Source organism: Oncorhynchus keta, chromosome 20 (assembly GCF_023373465.1).
Source record: "Oncorhynchus keta strain PuntledgeMale-10-30-2019 chromosome 20, Oket_V2, whole genome shotgun sequence".
NCBI lineage: Eukaryota > Metazoa > Chordata > Actinopteri > Salmoniformes > Salmonidae > Oncorhynchus > Oncorhynchus keta.
The window spans coordinates 33,917,477-33,935,231 of NC_068440.1; the positions used below are offsets into that span (position 1 = coordinate 33,917,477).

Below are 17,755 nucleotides of genomic sequence, written 5' to 3' on the forward strand. Positions count from 1 at the left end.
ATAGGGTGAGGGCCCTGGTCAAAAGTAGCACACTACATATGGAATAGGGTGAGGGCCCTGGTCAAAAGTAGCACACTACATATGGAATAGGGTGAGGGCCCTGGTCAAAAGTAGTGCACTACATATGGAATAGGGTGAGGGCCCTGGTCAAAAGTAGTGCACTACATATGGAATAGGGTGAGGGCCCTGGTCAAAAGTAGTGCACTACATATGGAATAGGGTGAGGGCCCTGGTCAAAAGTAGTGCACTACATATGGAATAGGGTGAGTGCCCTGGTCAAAAGTAGTGCACTACATATGGAATAGGATGCTATTTTGGACACAACCCAATGATTTTGAGTGTGGGACTTTATCTCCTTACCTTGAAGCCATAGGTTCTGTTCAGAGAACCATAGCGAGGTGTCCCTGGGTTCTCACAGGTAGTACGGGTCGGTTCTAAGGAGAACAAGAGAAAGGAACATTTGTATAACATTAGAGACCTATAGACTATATACCTATAGACAGTATCACTGGCTGGGGGTCCAGCCTATGTAGGCACTTGAGACTTACAGTCTGCCTCACAAATGGAACCCTATCCCCTTTATAGTGCACTGTTCGACCAGTGTCCATATAACTCTGGTCCAAAGTAGTGGACTAAAAAGGGAGGCATTTGGGACACAGTCACATGAACAGCTATAGTTCCCATAATGATTCAACATAGCTTACTGCAGTGATACCCAGCCTACAACCGAGTTGTGTGTGTTTGTGTGCATACGTGAGTGCTTATGAAGGTGGCTCAGAAATTCAATTCTTCCCGAGTGAGTTTACATAAGCGCAGCAGTGGCACTGTAGTCACATGACAACCAGACAGCAAGATAGTCTTTAATATGCTAGGCAGAAGACCCAGCAGGGGGCAGTGTTACGTCAGCGTTGCAGCAGCGTCAGGCCCAGCTGTGTGGCTGTGTGGAGGGAAGCAGCATCATTAGGATGTAGAGGACATCCTCGGCTTGACGCATAGACCTGGATTCAATGCAGCCTCAGAAAATGACAGCAGCACACACTACCACCACCGCCAGCCTAGTTAACCCACACAGCAACGTGCCATAATTTACACCGGCGCAGCTTCCTCCTCTACTGGATGACAACATAATCAAACAGAAATGCAGTCTGGGGAAATGTTTGTGTGAACTAAACATGATTGAGGGAAAACCGTAGTTTGTGTCTGTGTCAAACGAGGCCTGTCTGCACATACCTCATTTTGGTTCAATGACATATACATCCCCCCCTCTACAGACCCACACACTCAGACTCAGTCACACACATATTAATAATGCCCCGCACCTCCCCATTCACTCAGAATAGGCAAATCTGATCCCAAGCAATTCTCATCATCCTGAGAGGTCCGTCTTGGAATATATGACCTTTTCATAAACACTAGCCTACATATTTCTGAACACAGTATTTATCCTATCATGTCTGTGTGGATATATGTGTATTCAAACAATATGTGTTTCATTGTATGATGTAGTAACATTATGAGACTCCTTTGTCAATGTCTTATAAGTTCTAGGCATGATTATCTGCAGTTTCAATAGGGTAACAGTTAACCATTATTTTGAACCCTCTGTCATAAGAATGCAGTTTCAATAGGGTAACAGTTAACCATTATTTTGAACCCTCTGTCATAAGAATGCAGTTTCAATAGGGTAACAGTTAACCATTATTTTGAACCCTCTGTCATAAGAATGCAGTTTCAATAGGGTAACAGTTAACCATTATTTTGAACCCTCTGTCATAAGAATGCAGTTTCAATAGGGTAACAGTTAACCATTATTTTGAACCCTCTGTCATAAGAATGCAGTTTCAATAGGGTAACAGTTAACCATTATTTTGAACCCTCTGTCATAAGGGCTACATATCATGTTCATAACAGTGCCATAACAGATGACATAAAGAGTCATGACAGCTTATGAACATCTTATGACAACTAATTTGACAATGCCATGTCACCGACCATGTTGAAATCAGTTAATTAGCTAGTCTTAAAACTAGCCCAAATATGTTTTTGTTTTTTTCTTCCTCAAATTCTTTCTTATTTTTTGTACCCCGTTTTCGTGGTATCCAATTGGTAGTTACAGTCTTGTCTCATCGCTGCAACTCCCATATGGAGAGGCGAAGGTCGAGAGCCGTGCGTCCTCCGAAACACAACCCATCCAAGCCGCACTGCTTCTTGACACAATGGCCACTTAACCCGGAAGCCAATGTGCAGGAGGAAACACCGTGCACCTGGCGACCGTGTCAGCGTGCACTGCGCAAGGCCCGCCACAGGAGCTGCTAGTGCGCGATGGATCAAGGACATTTCTGCCGGCCAAACTCTGGGCCAATTGTGCGCAGCCCCATGGGTCTCCCGGTCACGTCCGGCATGCAACAAAGCCTGGACTTGGACTTGAACCCAGGATCTCTAGTGGCACAGCTAGCACTGCGATGCAGTGACCACTGCGCCACTCGGGAGGCCAGCCCCAACATTTACCGCATTTCAGCATGACACCCCTATAGGTCAATCAGTGTTCACATGTTCCTGTGTTGTGACATGTCAATTAATCACACCTCTATTATTTGACTCATACCACATTTTGTTGTGTTACAGCCTGAATTTAAAATGGATTAACTGTAGATGTTCGTGCCGTGGAGGAGATCTTTCGTGGGCTATACTCGGCCTTGTCTCAGGGTAGTAAGTTGATGGTTGAAGATATCCCTCTACTGGTGTGGGGGCTGTGTTTTGGCAAGGTGGGTGGGGTTATATCCTGCCTGGCTGGCCCAGTCTGGGGGTATTGTTGAACAGGGCCACAGTGTCTCCCGGCCCCTCCTGTCTCAGCCTCCAGTAATTATACTGCAATAGTTTATGTGTCGGGGGGCTAGGGTCAGTCTGTTATATCTGGAGTATTTATCCTGTCCTATCCGGTGTCCTGTGTCTATTTAAGTATGCTTCCTCTAATTCTCTCTCACCCTCTTTCTCTCAGAGGACCTGAGCCCTAGGAGCATGCCACAGGACTACCTGGCCTGATGACTCCTTGCTGTCCCCAGTCCAGACATGCTACCTTGTCCCGGAACTGCTGTTTTCGACTCTTTCTCTCTACCGCACCTGCTGTCTCTAACTCTGAATGATCGGCTATGAAAAGCCAACTGACATTTACTCCTGAGGTGCTGACCTGTTGCACCCTCTACAACCACTGTGATTATTATTATTTGACCCTGCTGGTCATCTATAAACGTTTGAACATCTTGGCCATGTACTGTTATAGTCTCCAACCGGTACAGCCAGAAGAGGACTGGCCACCCCCTAAGAGCCTGGTTCTTCTCTAGGTTTCTTCCTAGGTTCCTGAGTTTTTCCAAGCCACCGTGCTTCCACATCTGCATTGCTTACCTTTTGGGGTTTTAGGCTGGGTTTCTGTATAGCCCTTTGTGACATCGACTGATGTAAAAAGGGCTTTATAAATACATTTGATTGATGTTTTGTCCCTGGGCTACACACAATACCCCCATAATGTCAAAGTGGAATTAGCCTTTTCTCCATTTTTACAAATTAATAAAACATTAAAAGCTGAACTGTCTTGTGTTCAACCCTTTGCTATGGCCTATATAAGTTCAGGAGTAAAACTTGGCTTAAGAAGTCACATGGTCTCACTCTGTGTGCAATAATAGTGTTAATCATGATTTTTGAATGACTACCTCATCTCTGTACCCCACATATACAATTATATGTAAGGTCCTTCAGTCGAGCAGTGAATTTCAAACAGCGATTCAACCACAAAGACCAGGGAGGCTTTCCAATGCGTCCCAAAGAAGGGCACCTATTGGTAGATGGATAAAAAAAAAGGAGATGCTGAATATCATGGTGAAGTTATTAATTACACTTTGGATGTAACACCCAGTCACTACAAAGATAGTGGTCCTTCCTAATTCAGTTGCCAGAGAGGAAGGAAACATCTCAGGGATTTCACCATGAGGCCAATGGTGACTTTAAAACAGAGCTTAATGGCTGAGACAGGAGAAATCTGAGGATGGATCAACAACATTGTAATTATTCCACAATACTAACCTAATTTACAGTGAAAAGAATGAAACCTCGCAGCTGCAATGGCGGCCAAAGCTGCTTCAAAGCATTGACTCAGGGGTGTGAATACTATATTGTGTATTTCATTTTCAATAAAATTTCTAAAGACATGTTTTCACTTTGTCATTATGGAGTATTGTGTGAAGATGGGTATTATATTTCATCCATTTTGAATTCAGGATGCAACACAAAATGTGGAATAAGTCAAGGGGTATGATTAGTTTCTGAAGGCACTGTAGTTTACAAAATGACATATCGGTTGCCTTACCCTGTAAGCAGCCTATGGACAAGGAATGATAGCAATCCATGACTTGGTTTAGTTTCTCTGGCACATTTCCATTTGTGCCACAAATGCTAAAATGTTAGTGTGTGGAAACGGTGCACGGAAACCAAACCAAAGCATGGATTTCTGTCATACCTTGTCCATAGACTGCTTACAGAGAAAGGAAACCAAACCAAAGCATGGATTTCTGTCATACCTTGTCCATAGACTGCTTACAGAGAAAGGAAACCAATATGTCATTTTATCATTTGATTGAACTATCCATTGTATTTAAATAGATAACAATTGACTTGTTGCTAATGGTCTAATAATCCAGTGACGAGTGTGCCAATGATTTGAATATTCAATTAGTGAAATTAAGACCGTTTAGTCATATTGATGTGAGGAGTTCTACTGAATGTCTCCTTCAGGGATCTGGAGCTTAACCAGATAAGGTCAGTATTCAGGAGGCTGACAGACAATAGATATATGTTCACAGATATGTAGACAGCAGGTAAGGTTTGGATTAGAGGTCGACCGATTAATTAGGGCCGATTTCAAGTTTTCATAACAATCGGAAATCGGTATTTTTGGACCCACGATTTTGCCGATTTTATTATATATATATATATATATTACACCTTTATTTAACTAGGCAAGTCAGTTAAGATCACATTCTTATTTTCAATGACGGCCTAGGAACGGTGGGTTAACTGCCTTGTTCAGGGGCAGAATGACAGATTTTCACCTTGTCAGCTCGGGGAACCAAACTTGCAACCTTACAGTCAACTCGTCCAACGCAATAACGACCTGCCTCTCTCTCGTTGCACTCCACAAGGAGACTGCCTGTTACGCGAATGCAGTAAGCCAAGGTAAGTTGCTAGCTAGCATTAAACTTATCTTATGAAAATCAATCAATTAATCATAATTACTAGTTAACTACACATGGTTGATGATATTACTAGATATTATCTAGCGTATTCTACGTTGCATATAATCTGACAGAGCATACAAGCATATAAGTATCTAACTGAGCGGTGGTAGGCAGAAGCAGGCCCGTAAACATTCAATCAAACAGCACTTTTTCGTGCGTTTTGCCAGCAGCTCTTTGTTGTGCGTCAAGCATTGCGCTGTTTATGACTTCAAGCCTATCAACTCCTGAGATGAGGCTGGTGTAACCAAAGTGAAATGGCTAGCTAGTTAGCGCCCGTTAATAGCGTTTCAACCGTCACTCGCTCAGAGCCTTGGAGTGGTTGTTTCCCTTGCTCTGCATGGGTAATGCTGCTTCGAGGTTGGCTGTTGTCGTTGTGTTCCTGGTTCGAGCCCAGGGAGGAGTGAGGAGAGTTACGGAAGCTATACTGTTACACTGGCAATACTAAAGTGCCTAAAAGTACAAAGGTTAATGAAATACAAATGGTATAGAGGGAAATAGTCCTATAATTCCTATAATAACTACAACCTAAAACGTCTTACCTGGGAATATTGAAGACTCATGTTAAAAGGAGCCACCAGCTTTCATATGTTTTCATGTTCTGAGCAAGGAACTGAAACGTTAGCTTTCTTACATAGCACATATTGCACTTTTACTTTCTTCTCCAACATTTTGTTTTTGCATTATTTAAACCAAATTGAACATGTTTCATGATTTATTTGAGGTTAAATAGATTTTATTGATGTATTATATTAAGTTAAATTAAGTGTTCAATCTGTATTGTTGTAATTGTCATTATTACAAATAAATTTAAAAAATTAATCGGCCGATTAATCGGCATTGGCTTTATTGGTCATCCAATAATTGGAGTTGAAAAATCATAATCGGTCGACCTCTAGTTTGGATGACAGGAAAGGGAGGGTATTAAACACATATAGTATGTATGTGTGACTATGAAGCCTAGGGGCCAGTTTCCCGGACACAGATTACGTCAGAGTCCCAAATGGCACCCTATTCCCTATATGGTGCACTATTTTTGACCAAGGTCCATAGGGCTCTAGTCAAATGAAATGTACTACACCGAGTGTACAAAGCAGTAAGAACCCCTTCCAAATATTGAGTTGCACCCCCCTCAATTCGTCAGGTAATGGACTCTAAAGGTGTCTAAAGCATTCCATAGACTCCAATGCTTCCTACAGTTGTATCAAGTTGGCTGGATCTCCTTTGGGTGGTGGACCATTCTTGATACACATGGGAAACTGTTGAGCATGAAAAACCCAGCTTCATTGCAGTTCTTGACACATACAGTGTGCCTGGCATCTACTACCATAGATGTTCAAAGGCACTTAAATATTTTGTCTTTCTTATTCACCCTCTGAATGGCACACATACACAATAGATGTCTCAAGGCTTAAAAATCCTTCCTCAACCTGTCTCCTCCTTTCCATCTACACTGATTGAAGTTGATTTAAGAAGTGACATCAATATAAGGGATCATAGCTTTCACCTGGATTCACCTGGTCAGTCTGTCATGGAAAGAGCAGCTGTTCTTAATGTTTTGTACACTCAGTGGAAATACAGAATAAGCTGCCATTTGGTACAAATTCCATTTGACAATTTCAATTGAACATAAGTTGACATATTTAGCCTTAGACTAAAAAAGTGTTTGGGAAACTGGCCCTAAATCTATCCAGATTGTGTGGTTGGTTCTTTAAAAAGGCCCGTGGATCAATACCCACCACAACTCTCTGAGTCATCACACAGATGCTGCTGCCTTTCTCACTATAAAGGCATCTGAGATATTTTGAGAAGGTTATTTCTCTGCGTTAGGAGATGTTCAAACCCCTACTGGTTATTTCTCTGCATCAGGAGATGTTCAAACTCCTACTGGTTATTTCTCTGCATCAGGAGATGTTCAAACTCCTACTGGTTATTTCTCTGCATCAGGAGATGTTCAAACTCCTACTGGTTATTTCTCTGCATCAGGAGATGTTCAAACTCCTACTGGTTATTTCTCTGCGTTAGGAGATGTTCAAACTCCTACTGGTTATTTCTCTGCATCAGGAGATGTTCAAACTCCTACTGGTTATTTCTCTGCATCAGGAGATGTTCAAACTCCTACTGGTTATTTCTCTGCATCAGGAGATGTTCAAACTCCTACTGGTTATTTCTCTGCATCAGGAGATGTTCAAACTCCTACTGGTTATTTCTCTGCATCAGGAGATGTTCAAACTCCTACTGGTTATTTCTCTGCGTCAGGAGATGTTCAAACCCCTACTGGTTATTTCTCTGTGTTAGGAGATGTTCAAACCCCTACTGGTTATTTCTCTGTGTTAGGAGATGTTCAACCCCCTACTGGTTATTTCTCTGTGTTAGGAGATGTTCAAACTCCTACTGGTTATTTCTCTGCATCAGGAGATGTTCAAACTCCTACTGGTTATTTCTCTGCATCAGGAGATGTTCAAACTCCTACTGGTTATTTCTCTGCGTCAGGAGATGTTCAAACCCCTACTGGTTATTTCTCTGTGTTAGGAGATGTTCAAACCCCTACTGGTTATTTCTCTGTGTTAGGAGATGTTCAAACCCCTACTGGTTATTTCTCTGTGTTAGGAGATGTTCAAATCCCTACTGGTTATTTCTCTGTGTTAGGAGATGTTCAAACCCCTACTGGTTATTTCTCTGTGTTAGGAGATGTTCAAACCCCTACTGGTTATTTCTCTGTGTTAGGAGATGTTCAAACCCCTACTGGTTATTTCTCTGCGTTAGGAGATGTTCAATTGATGAATGATCTATTATATTAATAGCACCCTATTCTCTCTATAGTCAAAGATGATCTATTATATTAATAGCATCCTATTCTCTCTATAGTCAAAGATGATCTATTATATTTATGACACCCCATTCTCTATATAGTCAAAGATTATCTATTATATTGAGAAGATAGCTGAGTGGCTGCTCTAACAATGGAAATACATGATTGAAGATAGGCGAGATCAGGTGGGACCATTCTAGCCAATGAGAGGGCAGATACACCTTGCCAGAATGCTTCCAAGTATCACTACATTTCTAACAGTCTAACTTCAATTAGATCAAATAAACCTCACTTAATTCAACACTCTCATAGAACTCCATACAAAAAAAGAGCTCATCTCACCTGGATAGATTTTGGCCAAAAGTAGTGCACTACTTTTGATCAGGACCCATACAGAATAGGGTTCCATTTGGGATGCAATCCCAGACTCTTCAGGAAGACAGACTCATGTACAGTATAACCCTGGTTTTCCAGACCAGACAATGAGCACTAATTAAGGTGAAAGCAGAAGTATAGAATCTATATGCTCTGGGACAGTAATATCAGTATAAAATCTATATGCTCTGGGACAGTAATAACAGTATAAAATCTATATGCTCTGGGACAGTAATAACAGTATAAAATCTATATGCTATGGGACAGTAATATCAGTATAGAATCTATATGCTCTGGGACAGTAATATCAGTATAGAATCTATATGCTCTGGGACAGTAATAACAGTATAGAATCTATATGCTCTGGGACAGTAATATCAGTATAGAATCCATATGCTCTGGGACAGTAATATCAGTATAGAATCTATATGCTCTGGGACAGTAATAACAGTATAGAATCTATATGCTCTGGGACAGTAATATCAGTATAGAATCTATATGCTCTGGGACAGTAATAACAGTATAGAATCTATATGCTCTGGGGCAGTAATATCAGTATAGAATATATATGCTCTGGGACAGTAATATCAGTATAGAATATATATGCTCTGGGACAGTAATATCAGTATAAAATCTATATGCTCTGGGACAGTAATATCAGTATAGAATCTATATGCTCTGGGACAGTAATATCAGTATAGAATCTATATGCTCTGGGACAGTAATATCAGTATAGAATCTATATGCTCTGGGACAGTAATATCAGTATAGAATCTATATGCTCTGGGACAGTAATATCAGTATAGAATCTATATGCTCTGGGACAGTAATATCAGTATAGAATCTATATGCTCTGGGACAGTAATATCAGTATAGAATCTATATGCTCTGGGACAGTAATATCAGTATAGAATCTATATGCTCTGGGACAGTAATATCAGTATAGAATCTATATGCTCTGGGACAGTAATATCAGTATAAAATCTATATGCTCTGGGACAGTAATATCAGTATAGAATCTATATGCTCTGGGACAGTAATAACAGTTGATATGATAAGGTGCTCTTCAGTTTTCCAAGGCATGTATCTTTAACAAAGGAATTGAAGGTTAAAAACCACCAAAGCACTCTTACCAGGTAGTTAAAACAACTATATTGAGTTGACATGTCCATCTAGCAAAATGAAAAACAAGGCAAACAAGTTTTAGTTTGTTGTGTCCTATTTTTGGTGCATTTGTTCAGTCTCCCGAATTCCTTACTCTTCATGAAAAGAATGTCCTACGTTACAGCACTGAACATAGAATCTTCTGTCAAGCTAGACAATGACACCAGCCAGGTCTGAAGGCTAGGGCCAGGAGAATGTCACTAACGTGATCCCCTGATGGAACAGAATCCCCTACAGCCATTTCATATCCGGGCTCTTCCCCTGTGATACGCGCTCTCCCTTTAAAAGGGATGACCCTGACTTTTTTGGAATGATCTCATCAATAAGAGATGTGTCGAGGTTTGTGCAGTGTATCACATTGGCACCCATATAGTGCACTGTGTTTGATCTGGGCCCATAGGGCTCTGGTCAAAAGTAGTGCACTATATAGGGAAAATGAAGTTTCATTTGAGACACATCCTTGGTATAAGTTGGGTGGCCTGGGTATAGCCTGTGTGTCAGAGGGAGGACATTGTTGTTTGACGTTATTAAATACTACAAGCTGTGCTTTAAGGCAAATAGAGCTGGAAAGATGAACTCCCCAGGAATAAAGAGAAGCACACACACACACACACACACACACACACACACACACACACACACACACACACACACACACACACACACACACACACACACACACACACACACACACACACACACACACACACACACACACACACACACACACACACACACACACACACACACACACACACACACAGAGAGTAGATGCTTACCTATACAGCGAGGCTGGAATCCGCTCCAGGAGCCGTCGGCCTGGCACAAGCGTGTAGTGGAGCCCACCGGGATATAGGGGACGCTACAGCTGAACGACACCTCTGACTGATAGATGAAGCTGAGGCCCTCTCTGGAGCCATAGGCAGGCACACCAGGGTCCCCACAGAACTTGGCTACAACAACAGCAGAGCAAGAAGAGCAGATCAAAATGAGCATTAAAAAAACCCCACACAGGAACAATGTTACTGTGTTTTCCCCCCAGTGCGGTCTGGGAAATCTGACCAGATCGAATCAGAAACAACAACCAAAAACACACAGGATCGATGTCATTGAACTCCTCCTGCCACAGTATCTCTCTGTGATCCTTACAGATCGAAATGAACATTACAGAAATACACAAGAGCAATGTTAGCCATTTTCCCCCCCAGTGAGGGTTAGATTGAATTTCTGACACTGTATCTCGTTGTATCTGATCCTGGCAGGCACCAGTGGAGGAGAAGACAAAGTTTTACAGACCACACTAACATGAATGACATTGTCCCTCAAAGGGCTCAAACCGGTCATTGAGCACTGACCATCAGTGGCTGTCCAGCAAACACTTGGTCTGTCCGGGAAGAATCAATAATAGATGTGGCCTTCACACTCCGCCAATACATTATAAATGTGCCAAACAAGACTCCCTCTCTTACTGTCTGGGAACTAGGAGGACTACAAACTTGACTTTTTCTTGATGAATAATAGATACGCTGTCAAGATATAAAAAAAGAGAGGAAGAGAGAGTAGAGAACAGAGTGAGGGGTTGAGAGAGCAGAGAACAGAGACGTAGAGAGAGAGAGAAGAAGATAAGAACAAGAACAAAAAGAAGTGTGCTGCCTGCAAGATTACAACGTCACAGGCAGCCAATCTTTAGTTCATTCCCATTGGAGCCAAAGTTTCTGTGGCCTCTGCTGCTGCTGTACATGCTTCAGTGTTCTGAAGGATGAGGACTTAGAACTACTGTGCCTTGTGGACCTTTTAACCTGCTCTTCCCTTCACCCCCTTCACCTCCTCCTCTCCTTCACCACCTCCCCTCCCCTTAACTCCCTCCTCCCCTCTACCTCCTCCTCCCTTCACTCCCTTCACCTCCCCCCCCCTTCACCCCCTCCTCCCTTCACCCCCTCTACCTCCTCCTCCCTTCACCTCCTCCTCCCTTCACCCCCTTCACCTCCTCCTCCCTTCACCCCCTCCACCTCCTCCTCCCTTCACCCCCTCCACCTCCCTTCACCCCCTCCACCCTTCACCCCCTCCACCTCCTCCTCCCTTCACCCCTTCACCTCCTCCTCCCTTCCCCCCCTCCACCTCCCTTCACCCCCCTCACCTCCTCCTCCCCTTCACTCCCTCCTCCCCCTCCACCTCCTTCTTCCCTTCACCCCCTCCTCCTTCCCTTCACCCCCTCCTCCTCCTTCTTCTTCCCTCCACCTCCTCCTCTCCTTCACCCCCTCCACCCTTCCGCCTGATCACGTTTGAAGCTCTGCCCGATGACCCACTGGGGCAGGTAGTTAAGAACTCAATAATTCTGCGCAGATTACCCCCTCTGTTCTTCACTCACTCTCTCTGTCATACGGAGACGGACAGACAGGGTTACGGCTAAGTGACAAGTAGGTAAACTAAACACTGAGTTGGGTGGGTGAATTATGATTCCCTGGGTCTCTTTGTGTATAGAGACAATTCTCTAGGTGTAGAATTGATGGTTGTGTCCTCTGATGTTCAAACAGGCCTTCTTAATAAGTCTCCGAGTTATTATGATTCTCTGGCTCGCTAGAGAGAGAGAATCCTCAATAGGTGTAGGATAGATGGCCGGATCCTCTGATGTTCAAATAGGCCTTCTAAGGTTATCTGAGTTGTGACAGATGGTGGAGAGAAAAACACACTTAATTACACTATTATTTATAATGACTAATAACGGGACTGAAGCCTTGTCTCAGCAAAACCTTTTAAAAACAAAGGCTTTCACAAATCCGTTGCGTTTGTGAACCCAGTCTGCAACACGCAATGACATTGTAACTTTGGAGACGAGTTCCCTTCAGATCTGTGCGTGTTTGGACATTTTTGGTTTGTGTATGAGGATGATTGCTGTGTGAGAGTGAGTGAGTGAGTGAGTGAGTGAGTGAGTGAGTGAGTGAGTGAGTGAGAGAGAGAGAGACTTGGTCACACTTTTTTGGTGTCTGTCTATCATTGGGCACAGCTGCTCATCATGGTGGAAGCCTCTCACCTCCCACCTCCCATTACCTGCCCTTTAACGGGAGGCATCTGCTAGTCTTTTCAATTCAATTTACCATCTAATCTGCAGTACATCGAGTACCCCTTTGTTCCGCCCTCGTTTTGGGTCAAATTAAAGTGATGCCGAAAGTTACTGCCGAAATGATTGAGTTTGACTGATGTCCCTAAAACGGGTGGAAGATCGTCGGACCAGACCAAGGACTTTATGAATGAGCGCTTCCTCCTCTAACTCAGCTGTCACTCAATCAACCAATGACATAGAGAACCTTGGTTTGTTCCTTTACAGAGCCGAGCAAGATGACAGTAGAGCATTAATTCTGCAGCCAATTGTTTCACTACATTGTCAGATACCCAGATCACCTGCATGAAAAAAAGAAGAAAAAAGAAGAATAGACCAAGAAGCACTTTCCTGATATAACAGGAAAAGACAGGGAAATAACACCGTAACAACAGGGAAATAACAGGAAACGACAGGGAAATAACACAGTAACAACAGGGAAGTAACAGGAAACGACAGGGAAATAACACAGTAACAACAGGGAAGTAACAGGAAACGACAGGGAAATAACACAGTAACAACAGGGAAGTAACAGGAAACGACAGGGAAATAACACAGTAACAACAGGGAAGTAACAGGAAACGACAGGGAAATAACACAGTAACAACAGGGAAGTAACAGGAAACGACAGGGAAATAACACAGTAACAACAGGGAAGTAACAGGAAACGACAGGGAAATAACACAGTAACAACAGGGAAGTAACAGGAAACGACAGGGAAATAACACAGTAACAACAGGGAAGTAACAGGAAACGACAGGGAAATAACACAGTAACAACAGGGAAGTAACAGGAAACGACAGGGAAATAACACAGTAACAACAGGGAAGTAACAGGAAACGACAGGGAAATAACACAGTAACAACAGGGAAATAACAGGAAACGACAGGGAAGTAACACAGTAACAACAGGGAAGTAACAGGAAACGACAGGGAAATAACACAGTAACAACAGGGAAGTAACAGGAAACGACAGGGAAATAACACAGTAACAACAGGGAAGTAACACAGTAACAACAGGGAAGTAACAGGAAACGACAGGGAAATAACACAGTAACAACAGGGAAGTAACAGGAAACGACAGGGAAATAACACAGTAACAACAGGGACAGGAAACGACAGGGAAATAACACAGTAACAACAGGGAAGTAACAGGAAACGACAGGGAAATAACACAGTAACGACAGGGAAATAACACAGTAACAACAGGGAAATAACACAGTAACAACAGGGAAGTAACAGGAAACGACAGGGAAATAACACAGTAACGACAGGGAAATAACACAGTAACAACAGGGACAGGAAACGACAGGGAAATAACACAGTAACAACAGGGAAATAACACAGTAACAACAGGGACAGGAAACGACAGGGAAATAACACAGTAACAACAGGGACAGGAAACGACAGGGAAATAACACAGTAACAACAGGGACAGGAAACGACAGGGAAATAACACAGTAACAACAGGGACAGGAAACGACAGGGAAATAACACAGTAACAACAGGGACAGGAAACGACAGGGAAATAACACAGTAACAACAGGGACAGGAAACGACAGGGAAATAACACAGTAACAACAGGGACAGGAAACGACAGGAAACAGGGAAATAATACTTTAACATCGCAGTAATAGTACCTAGCTGCTAAATAACTATATAAAGTGTGAGGAATTGTCTTGGTTGTTATGTAGAAACGATTATATATTACTTATAGCTAGAATCCTTAATGGTGAAACTGTCACGTCCAATTGCAATAATGCAACAACAAATAAGTAGTGCAAAACGGTTTACCCCGTCGCACGACGCTCCTCTGTGTCGTCAACAAAACAAAAACAACGGCTTTAGGGGCGCGGTCAGTGGCACTATTTTCCCCTACTGCGAACTCCATCTTTAACAACTATGTATAATAGAGGATAATAAGTTATGTAGAAAGTAGTCAAGGCCCCGTTCATCTGTTCTCAGTAGCAATGTTTATACTGATGTAGAATGTACTTTCTTAGAAAGACTGTTTATTAAACAGAAACCATAGTACACCTCAAAACAACACACACATGCTGTATCTTTTTTTATTAATTTTTTTTACCTTTATTTAACTAGGCAAGGCAGTTAAGAACAAATTCTTATTTTCAATGATGGCCTAGGAACAGTGGGTTAACTGCTTGTTCAGGGGCAGAATGACAGATTTGTACCTTGTCAGCTCGGGGATATGAACTTGCAACCTTTCGGTTACTGGTCCAACGCTCTGACCACTAGGCTACCCTGCCGCTCCTTATCTAAGATCTGCACAGCACAATGTTTCTAGATGCAGGGTGCATGTATGTTTTCATTAAAAACTACATACTCTATAACTGGTACATTATAATGGATGAGGAGGGTATTCAACTTAAAACAAGATAAATCTATCCACTAACACGGCTACTTGTCTCCTCTCTTGTGAACGAAACTTTTAGAGCATTGTGAAGTTGCCTAACCACTATTCCAGTACACTTTTGCCTGGTGGCTGTTGCCCTGGCCTGTTCTAGGTCACACAGCTCTAGCAGGGGGCACAGTAGGATGTAGTAAGGGACTTACTATCCCCTACACGTTAAGGCCAGGTCTCTTAAAGTGTATTTAGCGCAAAAAAACAACAACGATATTCAAGTTTTGCTAGTCTCACATTCTAAGAATTTGAAGGAGAAAGAGTGTGAGAGAGACAGGAGTGTTTCTGTTTGGTTTCCCGCACGACGATGGCAGGTGCAGAGGTGAGCACTGTGGTCAGGTGATGTTTACACCTGTCCCTGAGTGGCTACCTGTCACCGCTGTGCGTCACTTGGGCCAATGAGGGCGCGGTCCCCACTAACAAGGGTAAATGCGGGTCCAAGCACCACTAGAACTATAGAGAAAGTACCATTTGTGAACATAATAACAGGGGAACTGAGTTTGCCTTATAATAAATACAGTGTTGAAACACCGAAGGCACAGTAAAACTATGAATGTAGTAGCGGTAAGAAACATAATTACTTATGTATCGTCAAGACATGTACATGTACCTGTTTGCACAACACCTTTAAGGACTGGGGAACTATGAACTACGAGCAAAAGACCCAAAAGTTCAGTTTTGTGGTTGCCCTATGTAGTTTCTCAAACCGTTTTTCTAAGAGCGTTCCAAGTGCATTGTAAATGGTGCTAATTAGAAGAGGTGAGAAGGGCCTTGAATACTTACTACATAACTTATGCTTATTATCCTCTAATATTTATAGTTCTTAATAATTGTTTCTATATAACCAGGACAATTCTTCACACTGTATATCCTTTTGGCACACTTTAAATCTTTATTTAGTAGCTACATACTAACTATAAATGGGTTATTATGGGGTTGTTGTTGCCATGTAGTTACTGTGTTCTTTCCCTGTTGTTACCCTGTTCTTTCCCTATTGTTACCAGGTTCTTTCCCTATTGTTACCAGGTTCTTTCCCTATTGTTACCAGGTTCTTTCCCTATTGTTACCAGGTTCTTTCCCTATTGTTACCAGGTTCTTTCCCTATTGTTACCAGGTTCTTTCCCTATTGTCACCAGGTTCTTTCCCTATTGTTACCAGGTTCTTTCCCTATTGTTACCAGGTTCTTTCCCTATTGTTACCAGGTTCTTTCCCTATTGTCACCAGGTTCTTTCCCTATTGTTACCAGGTTCTTTCCCTATTGTCACCAGGTTCTTTCCCTATTGTCACCAGGTTCTTTCCCTATTGTCACCAGGTTCTTTCCCTATTGTTACCAGGTTCTTTCCCTATTGTTACCAGGTTCTTTCCCTATTGTTACCAGGTTCTTTCCCTGTTGTTATCCTGTTCTTTCCCTGTTGTTATCCTGTTCTTTCCCTGTTGTTATCCTGTTCTTTCCCTGTTGTTATCCTGTTCTTTCCCTGTTGTTACCCTGTTCTTTCCCTGTTGTTATCCTGTTCTTTCCCTGTTGTTACCCTGTTCTTTCCCTGTTGTTATCCTGTTCTTTCCCTGTTGTTATCCTGTTCTTTCCCTGTTGTTATCCTGTTCTTTCCCTGTTGTTACCCTGTTCTTTCCCTGTTGTTACCCTGTTCTTTCCCTGTTGTTACCCTGTTCTTTCCCTGTTGTTATCCTGTTCTTTCCCTGTTGTTACCCTGTTCTTTCCCTGTTGTTACCCTGTTCTTTCCCTGTTGTTACCCTGTTCTTTCCCTGTTGTTATCCTGTTCTTTCCCTGTTGTTATCCTGTTCTTTCCCTGTTATTACCCTGTTCTTTCCCTGTTGTTATCCTGTTATTTCCCTGTTGTTACCCTGTTCTTTCCATGTTGTTACACTGTTCTTTCCCTGTTGTTATCCTGTTCTTTCCCTGTTATTACCCTGTTCTTTCCCTGTTGTTACCCTGTTCTTTCCCTGTTGTTATCCTGTTCTTTCCCTGTTGTTGTCCTGTTCTTTCCCTGTTGTTATCCTGTTCTTTCCCTGTTGTTATCCTGTTCTTTCCCTGTTGTTATCCTGTTCTTTCCCTGTTGTTATCCTGTTCTTTCCCTGTTGTTACCCTGTTCTTTCCCTGTTGTTATCCTGTTCTTTCCCTGTTGTTATCCTGTTCTTTCCCTGTTGTTATCCTGTTCTTTCCCTGTTGTTACCCTGTTCTTTCCCTGTTGTTACCCTGTTCTTTCCCTGTTGTTACCCTGTTCTTTCCCTGTTGTTACCCTGTTCTTTCCCTGTTGTTATCCTGTTCTTTCCCTGTTGTTATCCTGTTCTTTCCCTGTTGTTATCCTGTACTATTCCTGTTGTTATCCTGTACTAACCCTGTTGTTATCCTGTACTAACCCTGTTATTTCCCTGTACTAACCCTGTTATTTCCCTGTACTAACCCTGTTATTTCCCTGTACTAACCCTGTTATTTCCCTGTACTAACATTGTTATTTCACTGTACTAACCCTGTTATTTCCCTGTATTACCATGTTATTTCACTGTCGTTATCACGTAATTTCCCTGTCGTTACCACGTAATTTCCCTGTCGTTACCACGTTATTTCCCTGTCGTTACCACGTT

General features: G+C 42.5%; 1 protein-coding gene across 2 annotated transcripts in view; it reads right to left on the reverse strand.

The window, feature by feature from the left end:
* The window catches only part of LOC118399009 (CUB and sushi domain-containing protein 3-like), a 908,305-nt gene that overhangs the window by 30,034 nt on the left and 860,516 nt on the right, over positions 1 to 17,755 (reverse strand). For both annotated transcript variants that reach the window (XM_052472732.1, XM_052472731.1), the window contains exons 61-62: positions 10,416 to 10,589; positions 361 to 434 (exon numbers count right to left, since the gene is read on the reverse strand). In XM_052472732.1, the coding sequence (XP_052328692.1) occupies positions 361 to 434; positions 10,416 to 10,589 (248 nt within the window). The remainder of the gene's footprint in view (positions 1 to 360; positions 435 to 10,415; positions 10,590 to 17,755) is intronic.